This window comes from Alexandromys fortis, unplaced genomic scaffold (assembly GCF_014885135.2).
Source record: "Alexandromys fortis isolate MF-2015 unplaced genomic scaffold, M_Fortis_MF-2015_v1.1 scaffold_150, whole genome shotgun sequence".
Lineage (NCBI taxonomy): Eukaryota > Metazoa > Chordata > Mammalia > Rodentia > Cricetidae > Alexandromys > Alexandromys fortis.
This window is the reverse complement of record NW_026068027.1, coordinates 3798085-3822713: the sequence shown is the minus strand read 5'-3', so window position 1 is coordinate 3822713 and position 24629 is coordinate 3798085. Positions and strand designations below refer to the sequence as shown.

General features: G+C 48.4%; 1 protein-coding gene across 1 annotated transcript in view; it reads left to right on the top strand.

Annotated features, from left to right (window-relative positions):
• Positions 1-24629, top strand: part of Slc25a18 (solute carrier family 25 member 18) — a 25029-nt gene extending 400 nt beyond the window's left edge. Inside the window, exons 2-10 of the mRNA XM_050164004.1 lie at positions 14133-14213; positions 15601-15723; positions 15893-15948; positions 18180-18270; positions 19092-19210; positions 20799-20964; positions 21226-21380; positions 21804-21879; positions 22413-24629. Of these exons, the coding sequence (XP_050019961.1) occupies positions 14194-14213; positions 15601-15723; positions 15893-15948; positions 18180-18270; positions 19092-19210; positions 20799-20964; positions 21226-21380; positions 21804-21879; positions 22413-22554 (948 nt within the window). The 5' untranslated portion in view covers positions 14133-14193 and the 3' untranslated portion in view covers positions 22555-24629. The remainder of the gene's footprint in view (positions 1-14132; positions 14214-15600; positions 15724-15892; positions 15949-18179; positions 18271-19091; positions 19211-20798; positions 20965-21225; positions 21381-21803; positions 21880-22412) is intronic.

Genomic DNA, 24629 nt, shown 5'->3' with positions numbered 1-24629 from the left:
TTTTGAGCTAGACCACAGTGCTACCACCTGAAAGCATCCACTTTAATCTCAATTAGATGCCAAGAGTTTTCACAATGGTGCAACCTTAGATGCAGTCTAAGTGCTTAGACAGTAATAAAACTGGCCTCAGTCTTAGGCATAGCCCGGAGAAAACCCTTAACAGCTAGTCTGTGGTGCTCACCTTAGGCCTTAGCCCAGCTACAGTACATGGCTGGTGCTGGTATCCAAGTGTGCAGAGGAGGGAGCTGCAAGCCTAAGGAAGCTAATGCTAACCCAATTTTGGTTTTTGGGGGGGAGGGTTTTTTTTTTTTTTTTTTGAGACAGGTTTCTCTGTAGCTTTGTAGCCTGTCCTGGAACTTGCTCTGCAGACCAGGCTGTCCTTGAACTCACAGAAGTCCCTCTGCCCAATTGTTTTTATTTCTAGTTCCTGGAAAGCGTTTTGGTGAAGTAGCTAGGTTCTTTCATCAGCTTTAGTCTTAGACCAAAGCTCCTGTTTTTATTCTTGCAAGATTTGTAAGTAATCCTCATTTCATAAAAATTCAGCCATATGGGCTGGAGAGATGGCTCAAAGGTTAAGGTGCTCTTGCAGAGGTCCTGAGTTCAATTCCCAGCAACCACATGGTGACTCAGCCATCCATAATGAGATCTGGTACCCTCTTCTGGCATGCAAGCATATATGGAGGCAGAATATTGTATACATAATAAATCTATTTTAAAAATTCAACCATACATGTGCCCACCCACAATCCCTGGACTCTGAAGACTTGAGGCCGGATAGGATTCTGCAGCAAGGCTTTGTCTCTTAGTCTCTTCCTTCACCTTCACGTGGGTTTCCGTTCAAGCATTTTCTTTCAGGGGGAGGGGATTTGAGACTGGGTTTCTCTAGCTTTGGAGCCTGCCCTGGAACTGGCTCTGTAGACTAGGCTAGCCTTGAACTCAAAGATCCTTCTCCCTCTACTTCCCCAGTGCTGGGATTAAAGGCTTTTGTCACCACTGCCCAGCGAAGGCAAGGATTTTCATCTGCTGAGCCATCTCTACAGTCTAAGGCCTCTTCCAAAAAACAACAACAAAACAGTTCTGAGAATGTTTATAGGAGATAGGGCGTTTCTTCTATAAAATGTGCTATGTCATCTCATTTTCTAGTGCGATGGTTGCATGTTGGTGGACTTTCAGAAACAAACTTTAGGATGAAAACCATTAGAAAACCCAGGTCTGGCATGCTGACCACATTGATCTCTCTAGTGATGTTTCTGTTGCATGGCAACTCACAGCTGCCTGGAATTCCAGTTCCCAGAACTCAGTTGTGACCTCCACAGTGCACATACAGGCAGAACAGTTATGTGCATCAATTAAATCTTCAACAAAGCAAAACTTACTTCTTGGGACTTAATGTAGATTAGTTGACAGTGTCTGTGTACCCTGTGTTAGGCCCCAAATTCCAACCTCCAGCTCCTGATAAGGCCAGGTGTGGTGTGCGCCTGTGGTCTTAGCACTGCAGAGGTGGAGGCAAAGTCCCCCTGTCTATGTAGCTTAGAGTTTAAGGTGTATGAGGCCCATCTGAAGAAAACATCTGTTGTTCTACATACCTGTTTTTTACCAAACAACCAATGCTAAATACTGTGTGTAACAACAACAAAAATGTCTTCCACTAATCAGCTTAATTTTAAAACTTGGTAGAGCAGACAGTTGCCTACCTGAATGCTCTCCCCGGAGCTTCCTTGTTAAAACACACGGCATAGTACAACAGAAAAGCACAACTAAGAGTGGTTCAGGGAAGAAAGGAGGCTGTAAACTGCTGTGAGCCACTCTCCATGTGGCCGTTGGAGACATTGAAAGTACTTCTCATCAAAGACTTGGCCTCTGCTGTCCCCTCCTTCACTTTGCAGCAGCCCCTGTCTGGGCAGCTTTGCTCTGATCTCCCTGAAGGTTGCTACCAGGCCTTGGGGCTGCCTCTGGAAGGGGAAGGCCTGTGGCCTGTGGCGGTTATGCAAGTGGTGTCTTTGTCAGGAAGGCAGTGGGCTCTTTGCTCCTGGGTGGCTGAAAATCCTGCCAGCTCAGCCAGAGGTGGCTGAGCTCTGAGCGCCCATGCTGCAGCTGCCTGCCTGGGCAGGCTTCACTGTCCTCACACCCCCTCCCCCGCTTTGCTCTGGTAGCTTGGCCTTGCTGATCTGTTTCCCTGGATTCCATTCCTTGAGCTTTTGAAAGGACAATGTTTGTGGGATTCGCTCAAGTCTCCTTTGTACTTACAAAGCTCACTCCTCTAGTTTCCTGAGGCAATTTTAGCAAAAGCTTCCACAGTGCAAAATGAACTGTGGTAGCAGCCAAGAAGGCAGCTGGGAAATGCCCAGATTGAGCTATTGTATGCCGCAGTTCCTGCCCTTCTGCCTCCATGACACGAATTCTAATTCAGGTGCCTTGAGACCATTTGAGGAGTGGAAAACCACAACTTGCTCCTAGAATCCCGTCAGCTGGTTCCTGACTGCATAGGACCAGTCACCCTAGTCTAGCCAGTCAGAACTGGGCAGAGTGGTTGTATCCAGAGTTTTCCTATGGGAAGGAGTTAAGTCTTTATAGGAAGGCAAAGACAACCCAGCACAGCCTGGCCTGGCGTAAACCAAAAGCTGAGATGTGGAGTGACTCCTAACCAAGTTGTCAGTAAGTACAGTTGCCCTCGGGTGTTGCTTCCAGGACCCCTGTCTGCAGGTGCTAAAGTCCCTGTGTAACCTGGTGTTTGCATGTCAGCTGTGCACAGCTTCCTCTGTATTGTCATTCCTAGCTGTCTTATGAAACCTGTGTAAGTAGTTGTTAAACTATACTGTTTGGCGCTGATGACAACATCCCACCCCCCACGTGTTTGTTGAATTGACTTGGTGCATGGCAGGCTGTCAGATATGCAGCATCTGCCTGGCACTTTACTCAGAATGCAAAGGGAAAAGACTAACTTCCTTTTCTCAGAGGTAGTAATGGAGGAAAACCACTGGAGAAACCTGGCCTACCACAGGTGCTGGAAGGGGCACTGCCTAGCCAGAATTGGAGGTGAAGAGTGGTTTTGTTCCCTTTAGTTAATTGCAGCAGGGTGCTCTTGGTGCATTCACATTTGACTTGGACAGACATCAGAACACAGGCCTAGTATGATCTGTTGTGGTTGCCGGAACGGGAATCTGGACCTGCAATATGAACAAATGAACATCACCCAGGAACTGGTTCAATCGCAGTTTCTGACACTGTCCTCATCCTGTCTGATCAACCCCATGGAGGGCCCTGTCCTTTGGTGTGAGACACCCACTCTGGTTCTGATGCCTCCTTAGAGTTTTAAGAGCATACCCGTAGGAAAGAACCTGACATCAAATTTCAGCTTAAACCTTGAGACCTTTGTGGGCTGACTTCCCCTCTATACCTAATGGATGGCACTACCTTCTGAAGAACTGGAATCCAGGCCCCATTACTCCTAACGGGGAATAGTGGTGACAGGTGTCCTCTCTTCCACACCTGGGAAGAAGTAGCAAAGCTGAGGAGTTACCTTCCAGTCCATCCTGGTCCAGGCCACCTGCTTCTGTCTGCCCTCCTTTCGTTGGTCTCGGTCCAGGTCGGCTTCCCATTTTCTCTGAACCTCAAGGTTTTAAAACTCTATCCCAGACACATCAGGATGACTTTGCCCACACACACTAGCCCCGTGTTGTCTAATAGTCTGTTTATCCATGATGACAGCAGCAGCAAACTTAACAAGCTCCTGCCAGTCCAGGCAGCCTCTTAGTGGTTATCTGGGCTGTACAAAACATGCCTGCCTGATACCCGGCCTTAAAGAGATTGGTTTTCACAGTGCACTCAAGGTTGTAAACCAGCCAGGACAGTGCTGGGAACCTTGACTGTGTGCCTGTGTCAGACTGCTTCACGTGCCTCAGGAAACACAACTGTCTTGCTAATAGCTGGGGAATCTTGCAGGAGCACTCCGAAAGCAAGCAGGCCTTGACAGCCACAAACCAAAGCTGAAGCTCCCTTCAACCTGGCTTTCTGGACATGGTGTCATAACAGTTTGTTTTTATGTATTAATTTCAAACAGATTCTCATGAAGCCCAGGATAGCCTGGGATTTGCTTTCTAGCCATATACACCTGGAAGCTTCTGTTCTGCCTCTACTTCCTGATCCTCTCTGGGGGATGCATCCTAGTCAAGTATCAACTGAGCTACATCCTATCCCTGCTCTTTTGTTGTCTTGGGGTTCTACTTTGTGGTTTTGAGACAGGATCACTCTGCAGGGAGGGCTGGCCTCAGATTTTTATGACAATCTATGTCATCTCAGGAGTTGAAACAAGTTCTGTTCTGGCTCAGTTTTCTCTCTCCCATCTGTTTCTCTCTCTCTCTCTCTCTCTCTCTCTCTCTCTCTCTCTCTCTCTCTCTCTCTCTCTCTCTCTCTCTCTTTGTCTATCTTTCTGTCTATGTCTCTTTTTTTTTTTTTGTTCTTTTTCAAGATGGTTTCTCTGTGTAGTCCTAGAATACACTCTGTAGACCAGGCTGACCTTGAATTTAGAGATGCACCTGTCTCCAGGGTGCTGGGACTAAAGGTGTGTGTCACCACATCCAGCTCTCGCTCCTTTTTTAAAAATTAATTTTTTACCTTTAATCCCAGCACTCAGGAGGCAGAAGCAGTTGGGTCTCTGTGAGTTCAAGGCCAGTCTACAATAGCTAGTTCCAGGACAGGTACCAAAGCTACAGAGAAACCTTGTCTCGAAAAAACTAAAAAAAAAAATAATTTTTCTGTTATGTGTGTGAGTGCTTTGGCTGCGTATATACCATGTCCTTGCCTGGTACCAGAGGTCAGAAGTGAGCATCAGAATGCTCTGGAACTGAAGTTGTGATTTAACTGCCATGTGGGTGCTGGAAACCAAACTCCAGTTTTGTGAAAGAGCAACAGTAACATTTACCTGGAATTATGAAAGCACATAGAATGGTCTGTAGCTCCATAGTGCAGCGCTTGCTCAGCAGTTCCATTCACACACCTGCCAAAAGAATGTAGTAGCTGGGTGTGGTAGTGCATGCTTGTCATCCAAGTACTCTGGATGCTGAGGCAGGAGGATTGTGAGATTTAGACCAACTTGATTTATATAGTGGATTTCCAGGCCTGACTATGCATTGAGTGCCTATCTCAGAAAACAAAAGTACATACACCCATGAAGCATACATGAGTTATCACAACACATATAAAATGACACCCCCTTGTGCAGATGATGCTGTAGTTCAAGTCAACAGCCACACTCACTGGATTCCACACCGACCCCCTCCTCACAGTTGCCATCTGCCCCAGCGTGCTCAGCCAGTGACAAGGCAGTTGAGTCTTCACAGAAGTGCACACATCACCCTGTTCCTGCCACTGCCTTAGTCAGATTGTTTCTTGGCTGTGTGTTCAGCACTGTGGTGACCAGATGAAGGGAGTTCTGGCCTGGTGTAGCTTCCGTGAAGTAGGATCCAAACCCAGACCAAAGTGCAGTGTGACAAGGCTAAGACTGCAGTGAAGGATTTCGTAATTGCCTGCTTGGCACCTCTGCCAGGGACAAGAAGGGAGGGACTGCTCTCTGATAAGCCCCAAGGACAGAGCAGCTCCTGTTCATGGGAAACCCTGCCCCTGTCCTTTACTCTAGAGAAAGCGGAATGAAGGTCCTTCCTGAAAGCTGGTAAGAGTTCTTGTCTGTCCGTGTCAAGCATTGAGTTGGTAGGAAGAAATAGCCAGGGGAGAGGGCCTTCCATATTGCCCACTGCAAACAGGGATAAGAGAAAATCTTTGGCATACCAGGAGCATCCTGGGAGGTGAAGTGCTTCCGAGACAGTAAGTCCAGACAAAGCTAATGGCCACTCTGGTACTAGGAAGCAGTCCTGGTTCTCATTCCTGAGACCCTGACCCAGCTTCTAAACGAGAAGAGGGCAGCCCAGGAAGGCTGGTTGTCTTATGTTAACACCAACTACAAGTCACAGGCAGGAATTACTTCTGTAGGTCACTGATGTCAACTTGGTCTACATAGCAAATTTCAGGACAGCCAGGGCTATGTAGATCCTCTCATAAAAAACACTTGTGAGAGGAAGTGACAGTGATACTTAGAATACTGGTTCCCAAGAACGGTTTATGACTTCCGTCAGTCTATGAACAGAGTGCATTCTGGACACATTACCAATGTGTGTAAGGCTTAAACTGCTTGAGCTGAAGGAGAGAGCAGAAAGGAGGCGCGGGCGGCGTGCTGGAAGCTGTCTGAGGGCACTAGTCGATCAGTCCCCAGAGTGCTGGGGTGCTAAGCCGAGATACACCTGACATCGGCTCAGAACAGGGCTCTGTTACTTGTATGTCCTTACCACAGTGTTCATGTGGGGGTCAGTTCTTCTACTGTGTGGAGTCCAGGATTGCCAGAAGTTGTCAGCCTTGGCACCCTGACCTGTTGAGCCATCTGCCAAGCTCTAGACAAGACTTTTGTACCAATGGTGGACGACCTGGTTTTCTCCTGCTTCTTCCTGGATCAGTACCTACGAAATTTTACAATAGCAACAAATTAGTTTAGAAATAGAATTAAATTGCAAGATGTAAAGGTGTTTGCTGCACAAACCTGAAGACCTGATTCAGTCCCTAGAGCCCACAATGGAAGGAGACAACCAGTTGTCAAAATTGGTCCTCTGAAATCCATACATATGAGGGTCACACTTTTTTTTTTTTTTTTAAGATTTATTTACTTACGTATACAGTGTCCTGCCTGCAGGCCAGAAGAGGGCACCAGATCTGATTATAGATGGTTGTGAGCCACCATGTGGTTGCTGGGAATTGAACTCAGGACCTCTGGAAGAACAGTCAGTGATCTGCTAAGCCATCTCTCCAGCCCCATAGGCTCACATTTCAAAAAAAATTTTCTATTTTATGTATATGAATGTTTTGCCTGCGTGTAGGTCTGGGCACCACATTCATGCCTGGTACCTGAAGAGGGCATCAGATCCCCTAGAACTGGCATTACAGGTCGTTGTAAGCCACTATGTGAGTGCTGAGTTTTGAACCTGGGTCCTCAACCATCACTTTTAACCACTGAGCCATCTCTTAGCCCCTCACACACACTGTATAAAAACTTTATTTTTTAACTAGCCTTGATCATGAAAAGCAAATTGAAGGACTGTGAAAAGGTAGGGGCTGCAGCAGAAGCCTGGTGCTCTGGACAGTCTTACGTTGACTGTTGAGCCATTCTGCACCTTCCAAGCAGCACTTGGTGACATAGGAGGCCAAGGCAGGGATAATGACAAGTACAGGTCTGCCGAGGCCACAAATTAAGTCCAAGGCTGGACTGGGTAACAATGAGACCCTGAATTAAGGGCTATGGGTAGGTCTCAGTAGAGGAACACTTGCCTAGCATATGCGAGGCTCAAAAGTCAATGGGGGAGGTGCTTCCTGAGTGTTCTTTTTAAAAAAATTGTTTAGTACTATAAAAGTAGATAGTGAAAGTATTCCAGCATTCATAAGGCTAATGAGTTCAGTTTGAGGACAGCATGGTCTGCATAGTGAAACCCTTTCTTTAAAAAAAAAAGTCACTGGGCAGTGGTGGTGCACACCTTTAACACCAGCACTCAGGAGGCAGAGGCAGGCGGATCTCTGAGTTCGAGTCCAGCTTGGCCTGTTGTAGTAAGGCCGTTTCCCCACTGCCCAACAGCTCAGACCCAAAATAATCACACAGAAACTATTATTTAAAACACTGCTTGGCCCATTAGCTCTATCTTCTTATTGGCTAACATTTATACCTTAATTTAACCCTTTTCTAGTAATCTGTGTATTGACATGTGGCGTTGACTTACTGGGTAAAGTTCCCAGCATGTCTCCAGTGGGGGTACATGGCTTCTCCCTGACTCTGCCTTCTCTTTCTTTTTCTTTTTCTTTTTTTTTTTTCCGAAACAGGGTTTCTCTGTTGTTTTGGAGCCTGTCCTGGAACTAGCTCTTGTAGAACAGGCTGGTCTCGAACTCACAGAGATCCGCCTGCCTCTGCCTCCCGAGTGCTGGGATTAAAGGATGCCTTCTCTTTCCCAGCATTCAGTTTAGTTCCTTCCCCCAGCTAAGTTCTGCCTTGCTATAGGTCCAAAGCAGTTTCTTTATTAATCAATGGTACTTACAACATACAGAGGGGAACGCCACATCACTGGTCTACAGAGCGAGTTCCAGGACAGGCTCCAAAGCTACAGAGAAACCCTGTCTTGAAGAAAGAAAAAAAAAAGGACAGAGCAAGTCCATTCATTATATGGAGCCTGAGCCATTGCTTTGTTGTCCCTTCAGTAATGAGGCAAACACTTCTCCAGATTACAGAATCTCCCTCATTAGTGCTCAGGCTAGAACATAGAACCTCCCACCCATGAGGTCATACTCCCACTGAGCAAACTGCCAGCCCTGCCCTTCCAAAGTGTTGACACCAGTAAAATCTAAATTCCCTGAAGGTAAAGGGAACTTACCTTTAAACTACAATCCCCCTGAATATTGTCTGTCATTGCAGGCATTCAACAGGTTGCCTGAAGGACCGGGCAGAATGGGCCTGTTCCCAAGTTCAGGATTTTCCTGATAAGATTGCTTTAAGGGGGGCTGGAGAGATGGCTCAGTGGTTAAGAGCACTGCCTGCTCTTCCAAAGGTCCTGAGTTCAATTCCCAGCAACCACATGGTGGCTCACAACCATCTGTAATGAGGTCTGGTGCCCTCTTCTGGCCTGCAGGCATACACACAGAATATTGTATACATAACAAATAAATAAATATTTTAAAAAAAAGATTGCTTTAAAACCATAGCTGGCTAAATTTTAAAAAAAATAATTTTTAAAAATTTAAGCCAGGCGGTGGTGGCACACGCCTTTAAATCCCAGCATTCAGGAAGCTGAGGCAGGCGGATCACTGTGAGTTCGAGGCCAGCCTGGTTCCAGAGCTGTAACACAGAGAAACCCTGTCTTCGAAAAACAAAAAAACAAACCTGACGCACATACAGGCACACATACACATTGGTATCAGCTGACTCATTGATTCATTCACCTGTGGCAGGACTCTTGTGAAGCCGGCTCTGAGAACCTGAGTTTGCTAAAGGGAACCTGCTAGGATTTGCGGAGTGAGGAAAGCATCCACCAGCAAATGCCGCAGAGCGGTACTGAGTGCCCAGGCTCAGGCTGTCCCTTTGCTCTCTGACCTATCTCAGATGTGTCCCATTCCCATCACCAAGGAACTCTGATTTCAGACATCTGATTTTGCTCTAGAAACACAGGCAGTGTTACCCAAAGGGCTGCCATGTGTCTGTTCCTTTACTCTGACTTAACAGAGAAAGGTTAGGTTCTGCACTTCCTAAGTAGCCACTTGCCACTTGGGGTTTTGTGTTTTGTTTTGGTTTGTTGTTGTTGTTTTTGTTTGTTTTTTTATTGTTTTTATTGAGCTATATATTTTTCTCCGCTCCCTTCCTCCCCCTCCCCTTCTACTCTCTCCCAGGAACCCTATGCCTCCCAAATTACTCAGGAGATCTTGTCTTTTTCTACTTCCCATGTATGTCTCTCTTAGGGTCTAGGTTCTCTGGGATTGTGAATTGTAGGCTAGTTTTTCTTTGCTGTATGTCTCAAAGCCATTTATGAGTGAGTACATGTGATATTTGTCTTTCTAGGTCTGAGTTACCACACACAATATAATGTTTTCTAGATCCATCCATTTGCCTGAAAATTTCAAGATTTCATTATTTTTTCTACTGTGTAGTATTCCATTGTATAATTTTTCTTCATCCATTCTTCAGTGGAGGGACATTAGGTTGCTTCCAGGTTCTGGCTATGACAAATAATACTGCTATGGACATAGTTGATGACATGATTGAGCATCCTTTGGGTATATACTCAAAAGTGGTGTTGCTAGGTCTTAAGGTATGTTGTTTCCTAATTTTCTGAGAAATTGCCACACTGATATCCAAAGGGGCTGTACCAGCTTGCACTCCCACCAGCAATGCAAGAGTGTTCCCTTTACCCCACAACCTCTCCAGCATAAGTTGTCATCAGTGTTTTTGATCTTGGCCATTCCTACAGGTTTGGGTTTTTTTTTCTTTCCATAGCAGTTTACCATCTCAAAGAACTGCTGACCGTTAATATCATGACTTTCAAGACAGGGTTTCTCTGTAGCTTTGGAGCCTGTCCTGGAACTAGCTCTGTAGACCAGGCTGGCCTCGAACTCACAGAGATCCTCCTGCCTCTGCCTCCCAAGTTCTGGGATTAAAGGCTTGCGCCACCACTGTTGGGCTCAGTATTAAACTTTTGAGTGGAGAGATGGCTCATCAGTTAAAAGTACTGACTGCCCTTCCAGAGGATCCACGTTCAGTTCACAACACTCATAGAAGCTTACAATTGTAAATCCAGTTTCAGAGAATCTGACACTTTCTTTGGGCACCAAATATGAAGTGCAAAGACAAACATGGGGAAAACACCCACATATAGACATATGTATGTATATGCATGTGTATGTATACGTATGTACATAGGTGTGTGTGTATGTGTGTATGTGTGTGTGTATGTGTGTAGCAGTCTAGGGAGCCGAGACAGTTCAGTCATTACAAGTTTTGCAGAGGACAGCACACTTAACAGGTGACTCACAACCTTTTCCCTTCAGCTTCGGAGGCTCCATTGCCCCCTTCTGGCCTCCATAGAAAACAGCTCACATGTGCAGACACACAAATAGTTAAAAATAAGAAAAGAAGTGGGTTGGGAATGTAACTCAGTTTTCAGTGTAAAACAGTGTTTTCCTAACAACCTTAAAGTCTGGGTTAAGTTCTCAGGCCGACATAAAACCAGTTATCACACAGCTCGTGATCCAGACTCAGACTGGAGGAGGAGGACGGCCACAAGCTGGAGGCTATCTTGGGCTCAGCCACAATGTGAGACTGTCTCAAAATGTCTAGCATGGGGGCTTTAATCCCAGCAGAGGCAGACAGATCTTTGAGTTCACGGAAGGCCAGCCTGGTCGACAAGGAGATTCAGGACAACCAGAGTTGTTACACAGAGAAACCAAAATAAATAAAAACAGCGAGTCTGTGGTCTGGTGGGATGGCTCAATGGGTAAAAGAAGTTGCCATACAAGTCCTATAGCCCCAGTGAAAGGTGAGAACCAACTCCTGAGGATTGTCCTCTGACCTCCACACATGCTGTAGCACACACACACACACACACACACACACACACACACACACCATAAATAAAACGTGGACACAAAAGTAGGATTTTAACTGCAATTATTTATGACAAGAAATTCAATGAGGTCAGTTGAATGTCTCGTGATCCAAGGACAAGAATATACCTGGCATTTAGGTATGAACTGGAATTAATTAGGATTAATATCATTAAGGCCTGCAATCTCAATTAGAGGGGAGACTGAGGCAGGAAGATTATTACAAGTTGGAGGCCAGCCTAGCATATGTAGTGAGTTCCAGGCCAGCTTGGGCAAACTTAGCAATGGCCTGTGTCAAAAAGTAAAAGAGATGCCAGGTGGTGTTGACACTTTCAATCCCAGCACTTGGAAGGCAATGGCAAAAGATTCTCTATGAGTTCCAGGATTGCCAGGACCTTCACAGAGAAATCCCGTCTCAAAACAAAGTAAAATAGGGCTCATTGGCAGAACAAGGCCAGCCCCAGAGTCCAGTCCCCAGTATCAGACCAACAGCAAAATGAAAGCTTGGCACAGGAGTTGTGGCCAGCGGTAAGGTGCTCAAGACTGTCCTATTTCTTACTGACGCACTAAGTCTTATGCTGCTGTCTTCTGATTGGCTCCTGTTTCTTCCCACAGCAGCTAACTGGATCCACCTTGAGCATGTCCCACCTCTGCTCAGCACAGCTGCCTCTATTACTAACTGCTTTCCTGGCCCCGCTACCCTGGCAGCTCAGCTCTGCCTAAGCCTCACATCTCCATGGCTGCCTGGTGAAACCCTGCTCAGACCTCACTGTAGTCAGCTTTCCCCTTCACAGCCCACTCCTCCCCTTCCACATACTTTTGCAGAGGTGGGGGCTGAGATCACAAGACTTCCTCTATCACTCTCTACTTTTGTAAGTTTTGGGGACAATTTCTCACTGAACTGAGGTGTATAGATGTGGCTGGGCTGGCTGACCAATGAGCTTCAGGGGTCCACGCGTGCAGGAGGAGAGCCTGCTTGTTTGTCCTGGCTGACCAGAACCGAAATAATCACACAGAAACTATATTCATTAAAACACTGCTTGCCCCATTAGCTCTAACTTCTTATTGGCTAACTCTTACATTAATTTAACTTATTCCTATTAATCTGTATATCGCCACATGGCAGTGGCTTACTGGCAAAGATTCAGCATGTCTGCCTCTGGCCATGGGTCCATGGCATCTCTCTTGACTCCACCCTTTTTCCTCCCAACATTCAACCCAGTTTCCCCTGCCTACCTAAGTTCTGCCCTATCAACAGGCCAAAGCAGTGTCCTTATTAACCAATGAAAGCAACATACAGACAGAAGGACCTCCTACAGCTCACGTGTCTCCACCCCCAGTGCTGGTGCTTGTGCTTTCTAGGCAGGCTAAGTTTACTGAGAGTCATCTCCCAGCAGCCCTTGCACACCAGACCCTCTTGCTTAGGCTTCCAGGTTCTGGAAAGAGAGACAGGAGGCACCATTTTCTCCATAGTATTTCTTACTCCTTAGGATCTTCAGGCTTTCCTGTGTACTATCTGTCACTTCTAGAATTTAAGTCCCCAAGAGATAAGATCTTAGTCATTTCTCTTCCAGTACTATGTCCCAGAACTGGTTGTGAGTGTTTGGCCTAATGTATGTATGTATGTGTACCATATGGGTGCCTGGAGCCTGCAGAGGTCAGAAGGCTGCATCAAGTCTCCTAAAACTGGAGTTACAGATGGTTGGAGCTGCCATGTGGGTGCTGAGAATTGAACCTGGTTCCTGGAAGAGCAAATGTTCCTAACCACCCAACCATCTCTCTGGCCCCTTAATATTTTTTTACTGATGTGATTAACATATCTCTAAGTCATTCCCCCCCTCTTCCTCTCATTCCTTCCCCCAAATAAAAAGACCTAGAGATGACTAATGCTTGCTGAGGCTGTCAAGCAAGTATGGCAGCCTCAGGAAGAGGAAGGAACATGGAAGAGGGGACCCTTATGTGACAATCATAAATGTGACACCAGTCATGGTGGCATGCACCTGTGATCTCAGCTCACAGGAAGCAGAGGCAGCTGGATCTCTGTGAGTTTCAGGTTAACCTGGTCTACAGAGAAAATTCCAGGCCAGTCAGGGCTACAAGGAAGATCTTGATGGCATGGTGCTCGCATTTAATCCTAGCACTTTGGAGGCAGAGGCAGCTGGATCTCTGTGAGTTTCAGGTTAACCTGGTCTACAGAGAAAATTCCAGGCCAGTCAGGGCTACAAGGAAGATCTTGATGGCATGGTGCTCGCATTTAATCCTAGCACTTTGGAGGCAGAGGCAGCTGGATCTCTGTAAATTTGTGGCAGCCTGGTCTACCACAGGACAGCCAGAACTGTTACACAGAGATACCTTGTCTCCAAAAAACAAAAACAAAACAAAACAAAAACAAAAAAGAAAGAACTATACCCTGTCTTGAAAAACAAAACAGAACAAAGTTACTTGAGAACATCTCAAGAATTGCAGTCCTTGTCTACTGTGAGAGGGACTCCTAGAAAAGTTTTCCACAGCCCATATCTCCCCTACTCCCAGAACTCCCACAAAAGCCTTTTGGGATGGCCTCTTAATTTGGCCTTTTCCTTTCTCACCTCCTTCCACCCCCCCTTTTTTTTAAGAGAGAGAGAGGTTTTTTTTGGAGGGAGTTGTTTGTTGGTTTGAAACTGGGTTCTTCTGTCTAGCTCTAGCTGTCCTGGAACTTGCTCTGTAGACCAGGCTGCCCTCAAACTCAGAGATCCGCCTGCCTCTCTGCCTCCTGAGTGCTGATATTTAAGGCGTGTGCCACCACACCTGGCCTATTTTCTGACGGAAGTCCAAACAGTTGAGGATCCTGTGTGAACGCACACTTCCAAAAGGTCTAGGAAGCGGGGACACAAACACGGAATCCCCTGTCCTGTCAGCTCTGTGGAAGGCTAGCCTCAAGGACACAGACAGACTTCTTCCCTCTCCGCCGGCCTCAGCAGCGGCTGCCTGTGAGGACACCACAGCCTGTCCTGGGAGCTGCCATCCATTGCCGGCGGGATGTCCAGCCAGGACCTGAGGTAGGCCCTAGGGGACAGCTGGTTTGAGGAAGGGAGCAATGGCATCATCGCGTTGGTGCCGGTTCTGCATGTTCTGCATGAGGAGGGCGGAGGGAATGTTTGGGAAGAGCAAATGAGAGACCTGTTGCCCCAAATATGTATTTCCCTAAATCTCACACACAGAGGACTGTTAAAATTCAGTCTGCACGCTGGGCATGACGGTGCCTGCCTATATCCCAGCTCTAGGTGGATTAGGTTGAAGGCTAGCCTTGGCTACATAGTAAGATTGAGGTCAGCCTGGGCTGCGTGTGATCCTCTTTAAGCTCCCCCTCCCCTACAGTAATGTTTTCACACATTTCCTCAGGTAAGTTTAAGCCATGGCCCCCTTTGTTACCACTTTCTTGCTTATTTGGGTTCCTTTGTGAAGAAACCTATTGTTAACTGCTTTTAGCTATTCTGTCTCAAGTATTATCCTCATGTCTGTCCATGGCCCGAAAGATAAGAACATTTTACTGTTTTCCAGGGAGTCTGAGAAAGCTTTGTTTCCTGTTCCCAGGCTCATGTGTTTACAGAGTCTAGGGCAGATAATATACCGCTTGTTAATCCTGGTTATCAATTGCTAAGACACATGCACGGTCAGAGACAGGGCATCTTACCCTTAAGAAAAATTTTAGGTTGATTTTGTATGAACGTTTTTGCCTGCATAATTTATGTGTGTGCCTGGTGCCTATAGAGGTCAGAAGAGGTGCTGGATCCCCTGGAACTGAAGCTACACATAGTTGTGAGCTGCCATGTGGGTGCTGGGAATCGAACCTGGGCCCTCTGCAAGAAGCAAGCAGTGCTCTTAACTGATGAGCCATCTCTTCAGCCTGGAGGGGTCTTACCCTTAATAGCTGTCATTTACCTGATGTTTATTTAGTTAATCCTGACATAGCCCCTTAGATGAGGGAAATGAAGCTTCCGAGGCCTGAGGCAACTTACCCAAGCTCACAGCCCAGCCAGGTTTCCACTGCACTACATTCTCTTGACCTACAATTGGAAATAAAGTTGGAATTTGTTTGAAAACTTCCTCACAGGCCTCCAAGGGTGAGAGGCTGGAAGGCATCTCTGAAGGCCAAACAAAGGCCTGCCAACTCGCCGGTGGGCCCCTTCCCAGCAGGCCCAGTGTCTTAGCTTGGTGAGCCCTTCACTGTGTGCCAGCAGGAGACAGTCAGGCTGGTAAACATGAGCTTCCTGCAAAGAGGCTCCCAGCCTGTGTGGAGGGAGGGGACGGGACTGACAGCTGGAAGCCTGGTAGCTACCATTCCTGATTTTCATTGCCTGGTCCTGCTCTTCTGTCCCGTACCCAAGCTGGCTGTGCCCAGTACCCTCTCTCACTGCGTCTCTTCCTCTCCTCCCCACGGCCTAGCGTCACTGCAAAACTCATCAATGGAGGTGTGGCAGGACTCGTGGGAGTGACCTGCGTGTTTCCCATTGACCTTGCCAAGACCCGACTGCAGAACCAGCAGGGGAAAGATGTGTATAAAGGAATGTAGGTATTCGTGGAAGAAATGAAGGCAGGACGGGCTCTGGGAAGGGTCTGAGGTTTCCTTTGCTTCTTCAGGGAGGGACCTGGGGGGCCAGGCTAACCGAGGTGTGCCCAGGAAGGGGAAGAGATCCATCTGGTCACTACTAACTTCCTTTCTGGCCTCTGCTTCTAGGACAGATTGCCTGATGAAGACCGCACGTGCTGAGGGCTTCTTGGGCATGTACCGAGGTGGGCTTCTGAACTCCCGAGGATGCTGGGGCAGTGCATGCAGCCTGCTCTTTGTGAGATTGGAGCACAGTGGTGTGGGTGTTCATCCCACCCGGGGAGCTGCTGGGATGGGGCCTAAACTACTACGAGGCTCTGAACTACCCCAGCTTCCAAGAGCCTCGAATGTGGAAGCCACTGCTTCTAGCTAAGGCCTCTCTGGAGGTGCTTGGCTGTGCTGTATTTAAAGCAAATGCCTTCCCCTGCCCCTCTCCCCTCCTGACGTAGAACGACCCACAGAGCTGTGAACTCAGCCCCACATGACCCTATGCCGCTGCTGTCTGCAGTTTTCACATTCATAAGGAGACCGTGGGGTATGGGCCGTACATCAGTGCTGGGAAAGCGCTGATATGCTAGGACCCCTGAGAACAAGGACAAATGTGTGTGGATCACCCAGTTCCCATAACGAAGGAGACCTGCCCAGTTCCCCAGCCTGCTGCTTCACCATTAGAGATGGAAGATACCAGCAGGACAGACTGCAGTGACTTCTTAGCCATTGTTAGGCAATGTGGTTGCATGTACCTGTGATCCCGGCATTTGAGAGATAGAGCCAGAAGGATCATGAATTCAAGATTATCCCCAGTCACAAAAGGAGTTCATGTCCAGCTGTCCTAGGCTACATGTGATCCTGTCTCAAACAAACCAAAAAGGGAAACAACAAAACATAAACCAACAGAAAACAACGATGACTTCTTAGTAATGGGACACATGCATCCATAAAGAGAGCAGGAATTTAGGGATGAGATAGGACTGGAGAGCTGGCTCAGCAGTGAAGAACAGTACTGCAGCCGGGTGGTGGTGACACTTTGACCCCAGCTCTCGGGAGGCAGAGGCAGAGGCAGGCAGATCTCTGAGTTTGAGGCCAGTCTGGTCTACAGAGTGAGTTTCAGGACAGCCAGAACTACACAGAAAAAAAAAAAAAGAAGGAAGGAAGGGAGGGAAAAGCAAGCACAGCTCTTCCATAGGACCTGAGTTTGGTTCCCAGAACCTATATTTGGGTCACAACCATCTGTAATTTCAGTTCCAGGAGGACTATCTTGAGTCCTGTATAGGGACTGCACTTATACACATTCATACACACACACACACACACACACACACACACACACACACACACACACGTGCGCGCCCGCACACCATGCAAATAAAATAAAAAATGGGGAACTGGGAAGATAGCTCAACAGCTAAGAGCGCTGGATGCTCTTCCAGAGGTCCTAGCACCCACGTGGCCACTAACAGTCACTTGTATTCTAATCCCGAGGAATCAGATGTGTCTTCTGAATTTGCAGGCACCAAGTATGCATGGGTGCACATACATACATGCAGGCAAACACTTACATACATAAAACAATCTTTTACAAAATAGACTCCTTAAAACAAACAAACAAACAAAAAAAGGGGGCTGGAGAGATGGCTCAGAGGTTAAGAGCACTGACTGCTCTTCCATAGGTTCTGAGTTCAATTCCCAGCAACCATATGGTGGCTCACTACCATTTGTAATGAGATCTGGTGCCCTCTTCTGGCACATAGGCATTCATGCAGGCAGAACACTATACATAATAAATTAACAAATCTTTAAAAAGATAAAAGGAAATGTCTTAAAAAAAAAAAAAAGGCCGGGTGGTGGTGGTGCATGCCTTTAATCCCAGCTCTCAGGAGGCAGAGACAAGTGGGTCTCGGTGAGATCCTGTCTCAAAATATCAAAAGAAGACAGAAGGAAGGGAGGGAGGGAGTGGGTGGAAGGAAAGAATGGAGCTGGGCGGCAGTGAACAGAGTTCGCGTGCTTCACGGTGGCACGCCTGCCATGCTCGTGCTCAGGGAGCAGGAGGACTGTGAGTTCCGTGCCATCCTGGGCTATGTAATCCAAAAATGAGAGAGAGGGGTCTGGCAAATTGGCTCAAACAGAGGTGCTGGCCCACAAGCCTGGTAATCTGGCTTTAATTCCAGAACCACGCAAGGGTGGAAGGAGAGAACTGACGCCAGAAAATGATCCTCTGACCTCCACGTGTGAGCTGGGGCACACATGCGTGCCCACAGACATTGATAACGAGTGGGGAGGGAAATGTGTTGGGGAGAGGGAATGGACGCCCCCGTCTTTCCCTTAGAGATGGTGCTGTCTGCTTGGCTTCTGCAGACCTGGAGCGCTGCCTGTGGTGACAGACTCCCAGTCTCTTATCTCCATTTCCCACCTCTAGGGGCTGCAGTAAACCTCACCCTGGTTACTCCAGAGAAGGCAATCAAGCTGGCAGCCAATGACTTCTTGCGGCAGCTGCTCATGCAAGATGGGTAAGGACAGATGATGGGGACACAGAAACCCTGCCCTGTGTAGTCACAGACAGTATACGCAAGATAAAGTACAGGACCCACAGATACGGACAGAGAAGTGTTTGCCACTAGCTGATGTTTTTTTTTTTTTTCTGTTTTGTTTGTTCTTCTTGTTTTGTTTTGTTTCTTTTTTCTTGAGACAGAGTCTCCCTGTTTAGCTCTCTCAGGCCTGAAACTTACAGTGATCCTCCCTCCAGCCTCTACCTCCTAAGTGGTCAAAATCATAGTCTTGAGTTGCCACACCCAACATGCTGACAAATTTTAAACGTCAAGCCCCAAACCCTCTCTTCTGAGTCCCCACTTGTCCTTGGTTGATCCTTGAGAGGCTAGCACGAGAACCTGACACCACATTGCTGTCCTGTGGCTCCTGATTCCATCCCAGGGGTACAAGCTGCCCCAATAGCTTCTGCTGGAAACCCAGCTTCAATCGCGCACACAGTGGCACTCTCTGCATTTCTAGGAGGTAGGCGGCGGCAGAAATGCAGCAAAAGCGAGGGCGGCTTGGTTTAAATACAATTTCAAAAAACAGAAAGGAGAGAGTCAGGCATGCTGGCACACGCTTTTAATCCCAGCACTCGGGAGGCAGAGGCAGATGGATCTCTGTGAGTTCGAGGCCAGCCTGGTCTATAGAGCTACTTTCAGGACAGCTAGAACTGTTGCATAGAGAAACTCTGTCTCAAAAAACCTAAAGAAATAAGTGAAACAGTTCTAACTACCAAAAAAGGAGGGGCAGAGTGGGGCAGGCTGGCCCGACACTAAGAACCTTACTCCTGGTCCCACAGGACGCAGCAGAACCTGAAGATGGAGATGCTGGCCGGGTGTGGGGCTGGAATATGCCAGGTGGTGGTTACCTGTCCCATGGAAATGCTCAAGATTCAGCTTCAGGATGCTGGCCGCTTAGGTGAGGCGCATCCCAGCTCATGGCATCAGCAAGACTGGGACCAGCACAGGGCACACTGCACTGCATACGCCACCACCAGCAGCGTGCACACTTAGCTTCTCGGTCAACAGACATGTTTAACGGTGATGCCTTTAACCCTTTCAGACCAAGGAGCAGAAACAAGAGCCTGGATTCTAGAGGGTGTAAGCTCCTCTCAGACCTCTGTGCTAAGGCCTTGATGTTCAGGCTGGATTCCTGAAGATATATATATTTAACAGACTTAATTCACTTTTATTTTCCTTGTATAAAAACCCTTATGTGGTGGCCACAGCTGGAGCCTGGGTCCTCTGAACAGAGACTCTGGTGTGGGTTTTCACAAGATGGTCAGTGAATTCCTGATAAGGAGACTTGCGCGTCTCATCCTGAAGATATTTTAAAATGGGGCTTAGGGTACTGAAGAGATGGCTCAGCAGTTAAGAGCACTTGCTGTCCTTCTATGGGGTTTAATTCTAGCACATGAATGTAACTCCACATTCTGTGACTCACAACCACCTGTGACTCCAGTTCCAGGGGATCCAGTAACATCTTCTGTCCTCCTTGCTCAGTGCATACATGTGGTACACAGACATACATGCAGGCAAAACACATACATATAAACTAGTCATTGTTTTTCAATTATGAGCCTTGCAGTGGTGGTGCATGCCTTTAATCCCAGCACTCAGGAGGCAGAGGCAGGCGGATCTCTATGAGTTCCAGGCCAGCCTGGTCTACAGAGTGAGTTCCAGGAGAGCTAGGACTACACTGAGCAACTCTGTCTCGAAACACAATCAAAAACAAAAATTCATGTCTGTTGTTCATATTATTTATTTCTTAACTTTTATAGGCAGGGTCTCACTATGTAGCCTTGGCTGGCCTGGAGCTATATAGACCAGGCTAGCTTCAAATTCACAGAGATCCACTTGCCTCTGCCTCCAAATGCTGGGATTAAAGGTGTGCCCCATTTTTCTTTTTCTTTTTTTTAAACTAGCAGTAATCCTCCAGCCTCAGCCCTCCAAGTGCAGGCTTACAGTGAACCAATAAGCCCAGCTTCAGTTCAGCAAGTCATAGGCTTTGAACATGACTCCAAAGTGGTTTAGCACTGAATTCTGCTCAGAGCTGGAGAGGTTGTAAAGGGCGCATGCCCTGGGCTTGGAGTAAGGAGGCAGCTCTGGAAGGCTGAGGAGGTGATTTGCTGGCGGTCTTTAACACTGAGCAGAACACACAGTGTTTCTGTCTCAAAGTGAGAGCAGGACTCAACCACCAGAAAAGACTCCAAGGCGGGCTGTCCAAGGGTTTTCGTTGGCTTGTTTGTTGGTTGTTTTTTCCAGTCGGATTTTTCTGTGGAGCTATTGAGCCAGTCCTGGAACTTGCTCAGTAGACCAGGCTGGCCTTGAACTCACAGAGACCCGCCTGCCTCTGCTTCCCTAGTGCTGCGATTAATGGCATGCTCCACCACTGCCTGCCCCATCCAAGGGTTTTAATCAGGCTGGGCGACTCTCACTGAGGTGTTGTCATGCACACGGGAGAGGTCCGCCACTAAGAAAATCTTGGGTACCCGTCTCCTCTCCAGCTGTCGGTCATCAGGGCTCCGCCTCAGCCACGCCCACCTCCCGGCCCTACAGCACTGGCCCGGCTTCCGCCCACAAGCGCCCATCAGCGACCCTCATTGCCCGGGAGCTGCTCCGCACTCAGGGCCTCTCTGGGCTCTACAGGGGCCTGGGTGCCACTCTTCTGAGGTGAGGCCCTCTTCCTGAGTGAGCCTGGGCCCCGAGGCACCTAAGTGTCTTAGCTAGGGGCCTGCCTACCTGACTCATCTTCCCAAACTGTTTTCCCTCCGATGATTCCTGTGCAGGTTACAGAGGTGGGGGTGGGAGGAGCTGGACAGGGGAAGAACTTCCCCTCTGCCAAATGGGGGTGTTTTCCCCATCTGCTGCGCCCCACGGCTGCTGGGGAAGCTGCTGTGAGGGCACCCAGAGTGTCGTCTTTCTCGTCTGCAGAGACATTCCCTTCTCCATCATCTATTTCCCCTTGTTTGCGAACCTGAACCAGCTTGGGGTCAGCGAGCTCACCGGCAAGGCACCCTTCACGCACTCCTTCCTGGCAGGCTGCGCAGCGGGTTCTGTGGCCGCGGTGGCAGTCACCCCTCTGGACGGTAGGTGTGGAGAGGGCTGGGGTTTGGGATTTACGGACCACCCTGCTCTAGGGACCAGGCTCACACAGTCTATGGAGACAGGGCTCATACTTGCAGGTGAAACAGCCCCAATCCTCAAAACCCTCATTGTTCAGCCGCTGGGATAAACTCCCCAGAAGCCCTCACAGGAGGACCAGCGACCTTGCTGCACTGTCACCACATAGGCATTCTTTTCCTTCCTGGTAGTTCTGAGAGCTGGCACTGGGGAACTGTGAGGAGATGCTCCCTGTGTGCTGGGGGCCACCCACAGTTCCCCCACTAAAGGGGAGGCAGAGGCGGCTGCTACCTCACGGCACAGACCTGGCCTCACGGGGAAACCCACTTGATTTGCACAAGGGACAGACTCTGGTGTTTGTTACTTGCTTTAACTTCTGTTTCACTCAGTTCTGAAGACTCGAATCCAGACCCTCAAGAAAGGCCTGGGCGAGGACACCTACAGTGGAGTCACTGACTGTGCCAGGTGAGCCCAGAGCCCCAGACAACGTGCCAGCTCAAGACCCGTGGCAGGACTTGGAGCTGCTTTGGAGTGTACTGGCCCCTCACTTCTCAGAGAATACAGTATGGGGGGGGGGGTTCTGATTCTCCCATGAGCCCCTGTGCTTCTCCCCACTCCTCCAACCAGAGTCCAGACAATCTGGAATTGCTAAGTAGCTCTCCTTGCACACTGCAGCCCTCTCTAAGGAAGGTGCACAAATACTTGACCACGTAGGGTTTAATGGCTCCAGTCTTTGGCCTAGCACTTGAGAGGTGGAGGCAGGACCATAGGTCAGCCTAAACAACCATGAGATCGTGTCTTAAAGGAGGTGAGAGGTGGCAGCTCATTTGTAATCCTATAATCCTAGCACTCAGGAGGTTGAGGGCAGCCCATGGCTAGCCTGGGCTATGTTCAGAGACCTCCCCAAATCCGACAACAAAAACAAAGTCAAGCTTGGAGAAAAGTCATGAGTTAGTGTGCCTTTAGCCTTCACTCCCAAGGCTCTCCTTTCTTCACAGGAAACTCTGGACACAGGAGGGAGCAGCTGCCTTCATGAAGGGAGCCGGCTGCCGGGCCCTGGTCATAGCCCCGCTCTTTGGGATCGCCCAGGGCATCTACTTCATTGGCATCGGAGAACGTATTTTAAAGTGCTTTGAGTAGTCTCAGGTGGCCTCGCTCGCTGCCACCTCTGGTCCTACACTTGGGACTAGGAGCATAAGATGCCCACCCTGTCGTACATGGTCTTTAACTTGTAGTGCTACCTCAGAAGTGACCCATTTTACTAAGTGAGTAGAGAGAGCCCTCATCTCCTTCCATGAAACCTAGGCTGTGGTACAGCTTACCAGGGGCATTCAGCAGCCCCAACTCCCTAACAGCCTTGGTGTGTTAGGGCAGGGTCAGGCGCAGTCAGGACGGAAGAGGGCTGCTCTACGCTAACACTCCCACTGAAGGCAGGCGCAGCACAGCTGTGACGTCTGGGGACTTAGTGTTAATCCTAGCACTGATGCTGCTGTGACCTCAGGAGTGCACCTGTGCTCCCGAGCATCACTAGTGGTCAAACGGACCCGAATGAGCAGTCTGGCCACCTCACAGCTCTCCTGGCCAGATGCCCACCCTGGTATGGCCCTCCCAGACCCCTCCTAGTGAGTGCTTGTGGGACATGATCAGTAATAAAGCTGGGTAAATCCTTGTCCTGTAATCAGCACAGCAGATGACTGTGAACCTGAAGAACCATACTGTGGCTTCTGGGGCCCCACAATTCACTACCGTCTTCAACTGTTACCCAGGAGTGGAGAAGCTGGGGGGGGGGCTTTTCACACCTGAGTTTGTATGAGTGTCTGTACGAGTACCCTGGGAGGTCAGCAGAGAGCACTGGATCCCCAGGTTGCAAGCACTGAATTCAGGCCCTCTGGAAGCAGCAGGTGCTCACAGACCCAGTCATCTCTCTAGCTTCTTCTTTTTTTCATGACAGGGTTTCTCTGTAGTTTTGGAGCCTGTCTTGGAACTCACTTTGTAGACCAGGCTGGCCTTGAACTCACAGAGATCTGTCTGCTTTTGCCTTTTGAAGGCGTGTGCCACTACTGTCCAGCTAACAATCCTGTTTTAAGAACCAGGGCTGGAGACAAGAGCTCTGTAAATGGAGACTCTGCTTTTGTTTCCTGGCCACCCAGACCTGAATAATCACACAGAAACTGTATTAATCATAAAACTGGCCAATGGTTTAGGCATAGTCCTAGCTAGCTCTTACATCTTAAATAAACCCAATTCTATTAATCTGTGTTTCACTACGAGGTTGTGGTTTACCAGTAAGGTTCTGGCATCCTTCTCCTTCGGCAGCTACATGGTGTTTTCCTGACACTACCTTCTTTCCTCCTCTATATCTGCTTGGATTTCCCAACTTGCTATATACTGCCCTGTCACAGGCCAAAGCAGCTTCTTTATTAACCAGTGGTAATAAAACATATTTACAACATACAGAGGGGAATCCCACATCATAGCTCAGTTAGTGGAGTGCTTACATAGCATGCTCCCAAGTCATGGGGTCCATCCCCAGCACCTCATAACTTGGACATGGTGGCATGCACCTATAACCGCAGCACTCAGGAGGTAGAGGCAGGAAGATAGGAAACTGAAGGTTGTCCTCTGTCAATAAGCAAGTTCTAGGCCAACCTGAACTGCATAAACTGTAACAAAACCATCAAAACATCAAAATGGAAAAGAACATGCATTAGTCCCACCTAACTTAAAACCTGGTGGTGGGGGGGACAGATGTGCATGCAAATACCCATCTGACCGGCTTCCTTCTCTGTGAGGAACCCCACTGCCGGATCGCAGACAGTTGTGCCTTCACCTAAGGGCAAAGGAAAGCATGGGTGCTGGCCGGGAAAGGGCCTGCACTAATACAAAGCTCCCCCCTCCAAAACGTGGACTTTTTTTACTTTGTCCAGATAAAGCTGCTTTAACAAAGATGCATGGACTATAGGTTGGGGGGGCGTGGCTGAGTGGTACAGCCCATGTTTACTGTGTGAGGTTCTGGGACCTGCCCCAGCACGTGTGTACGTGTGCACACACAAAGCTGTCCAGACCCTGGGATATACTGAACAGCCTGTGTATGGTGTCCACTTGGTCACAGGGCTGCAGGAAGGTCTAGTAAAAATATCACTTATCACCGGGGTTCAGAAATCCTCTCTGGATTCCGTTTTTCCTTTGGTGGTGGCGGTGGGTAGGGTCTTCTT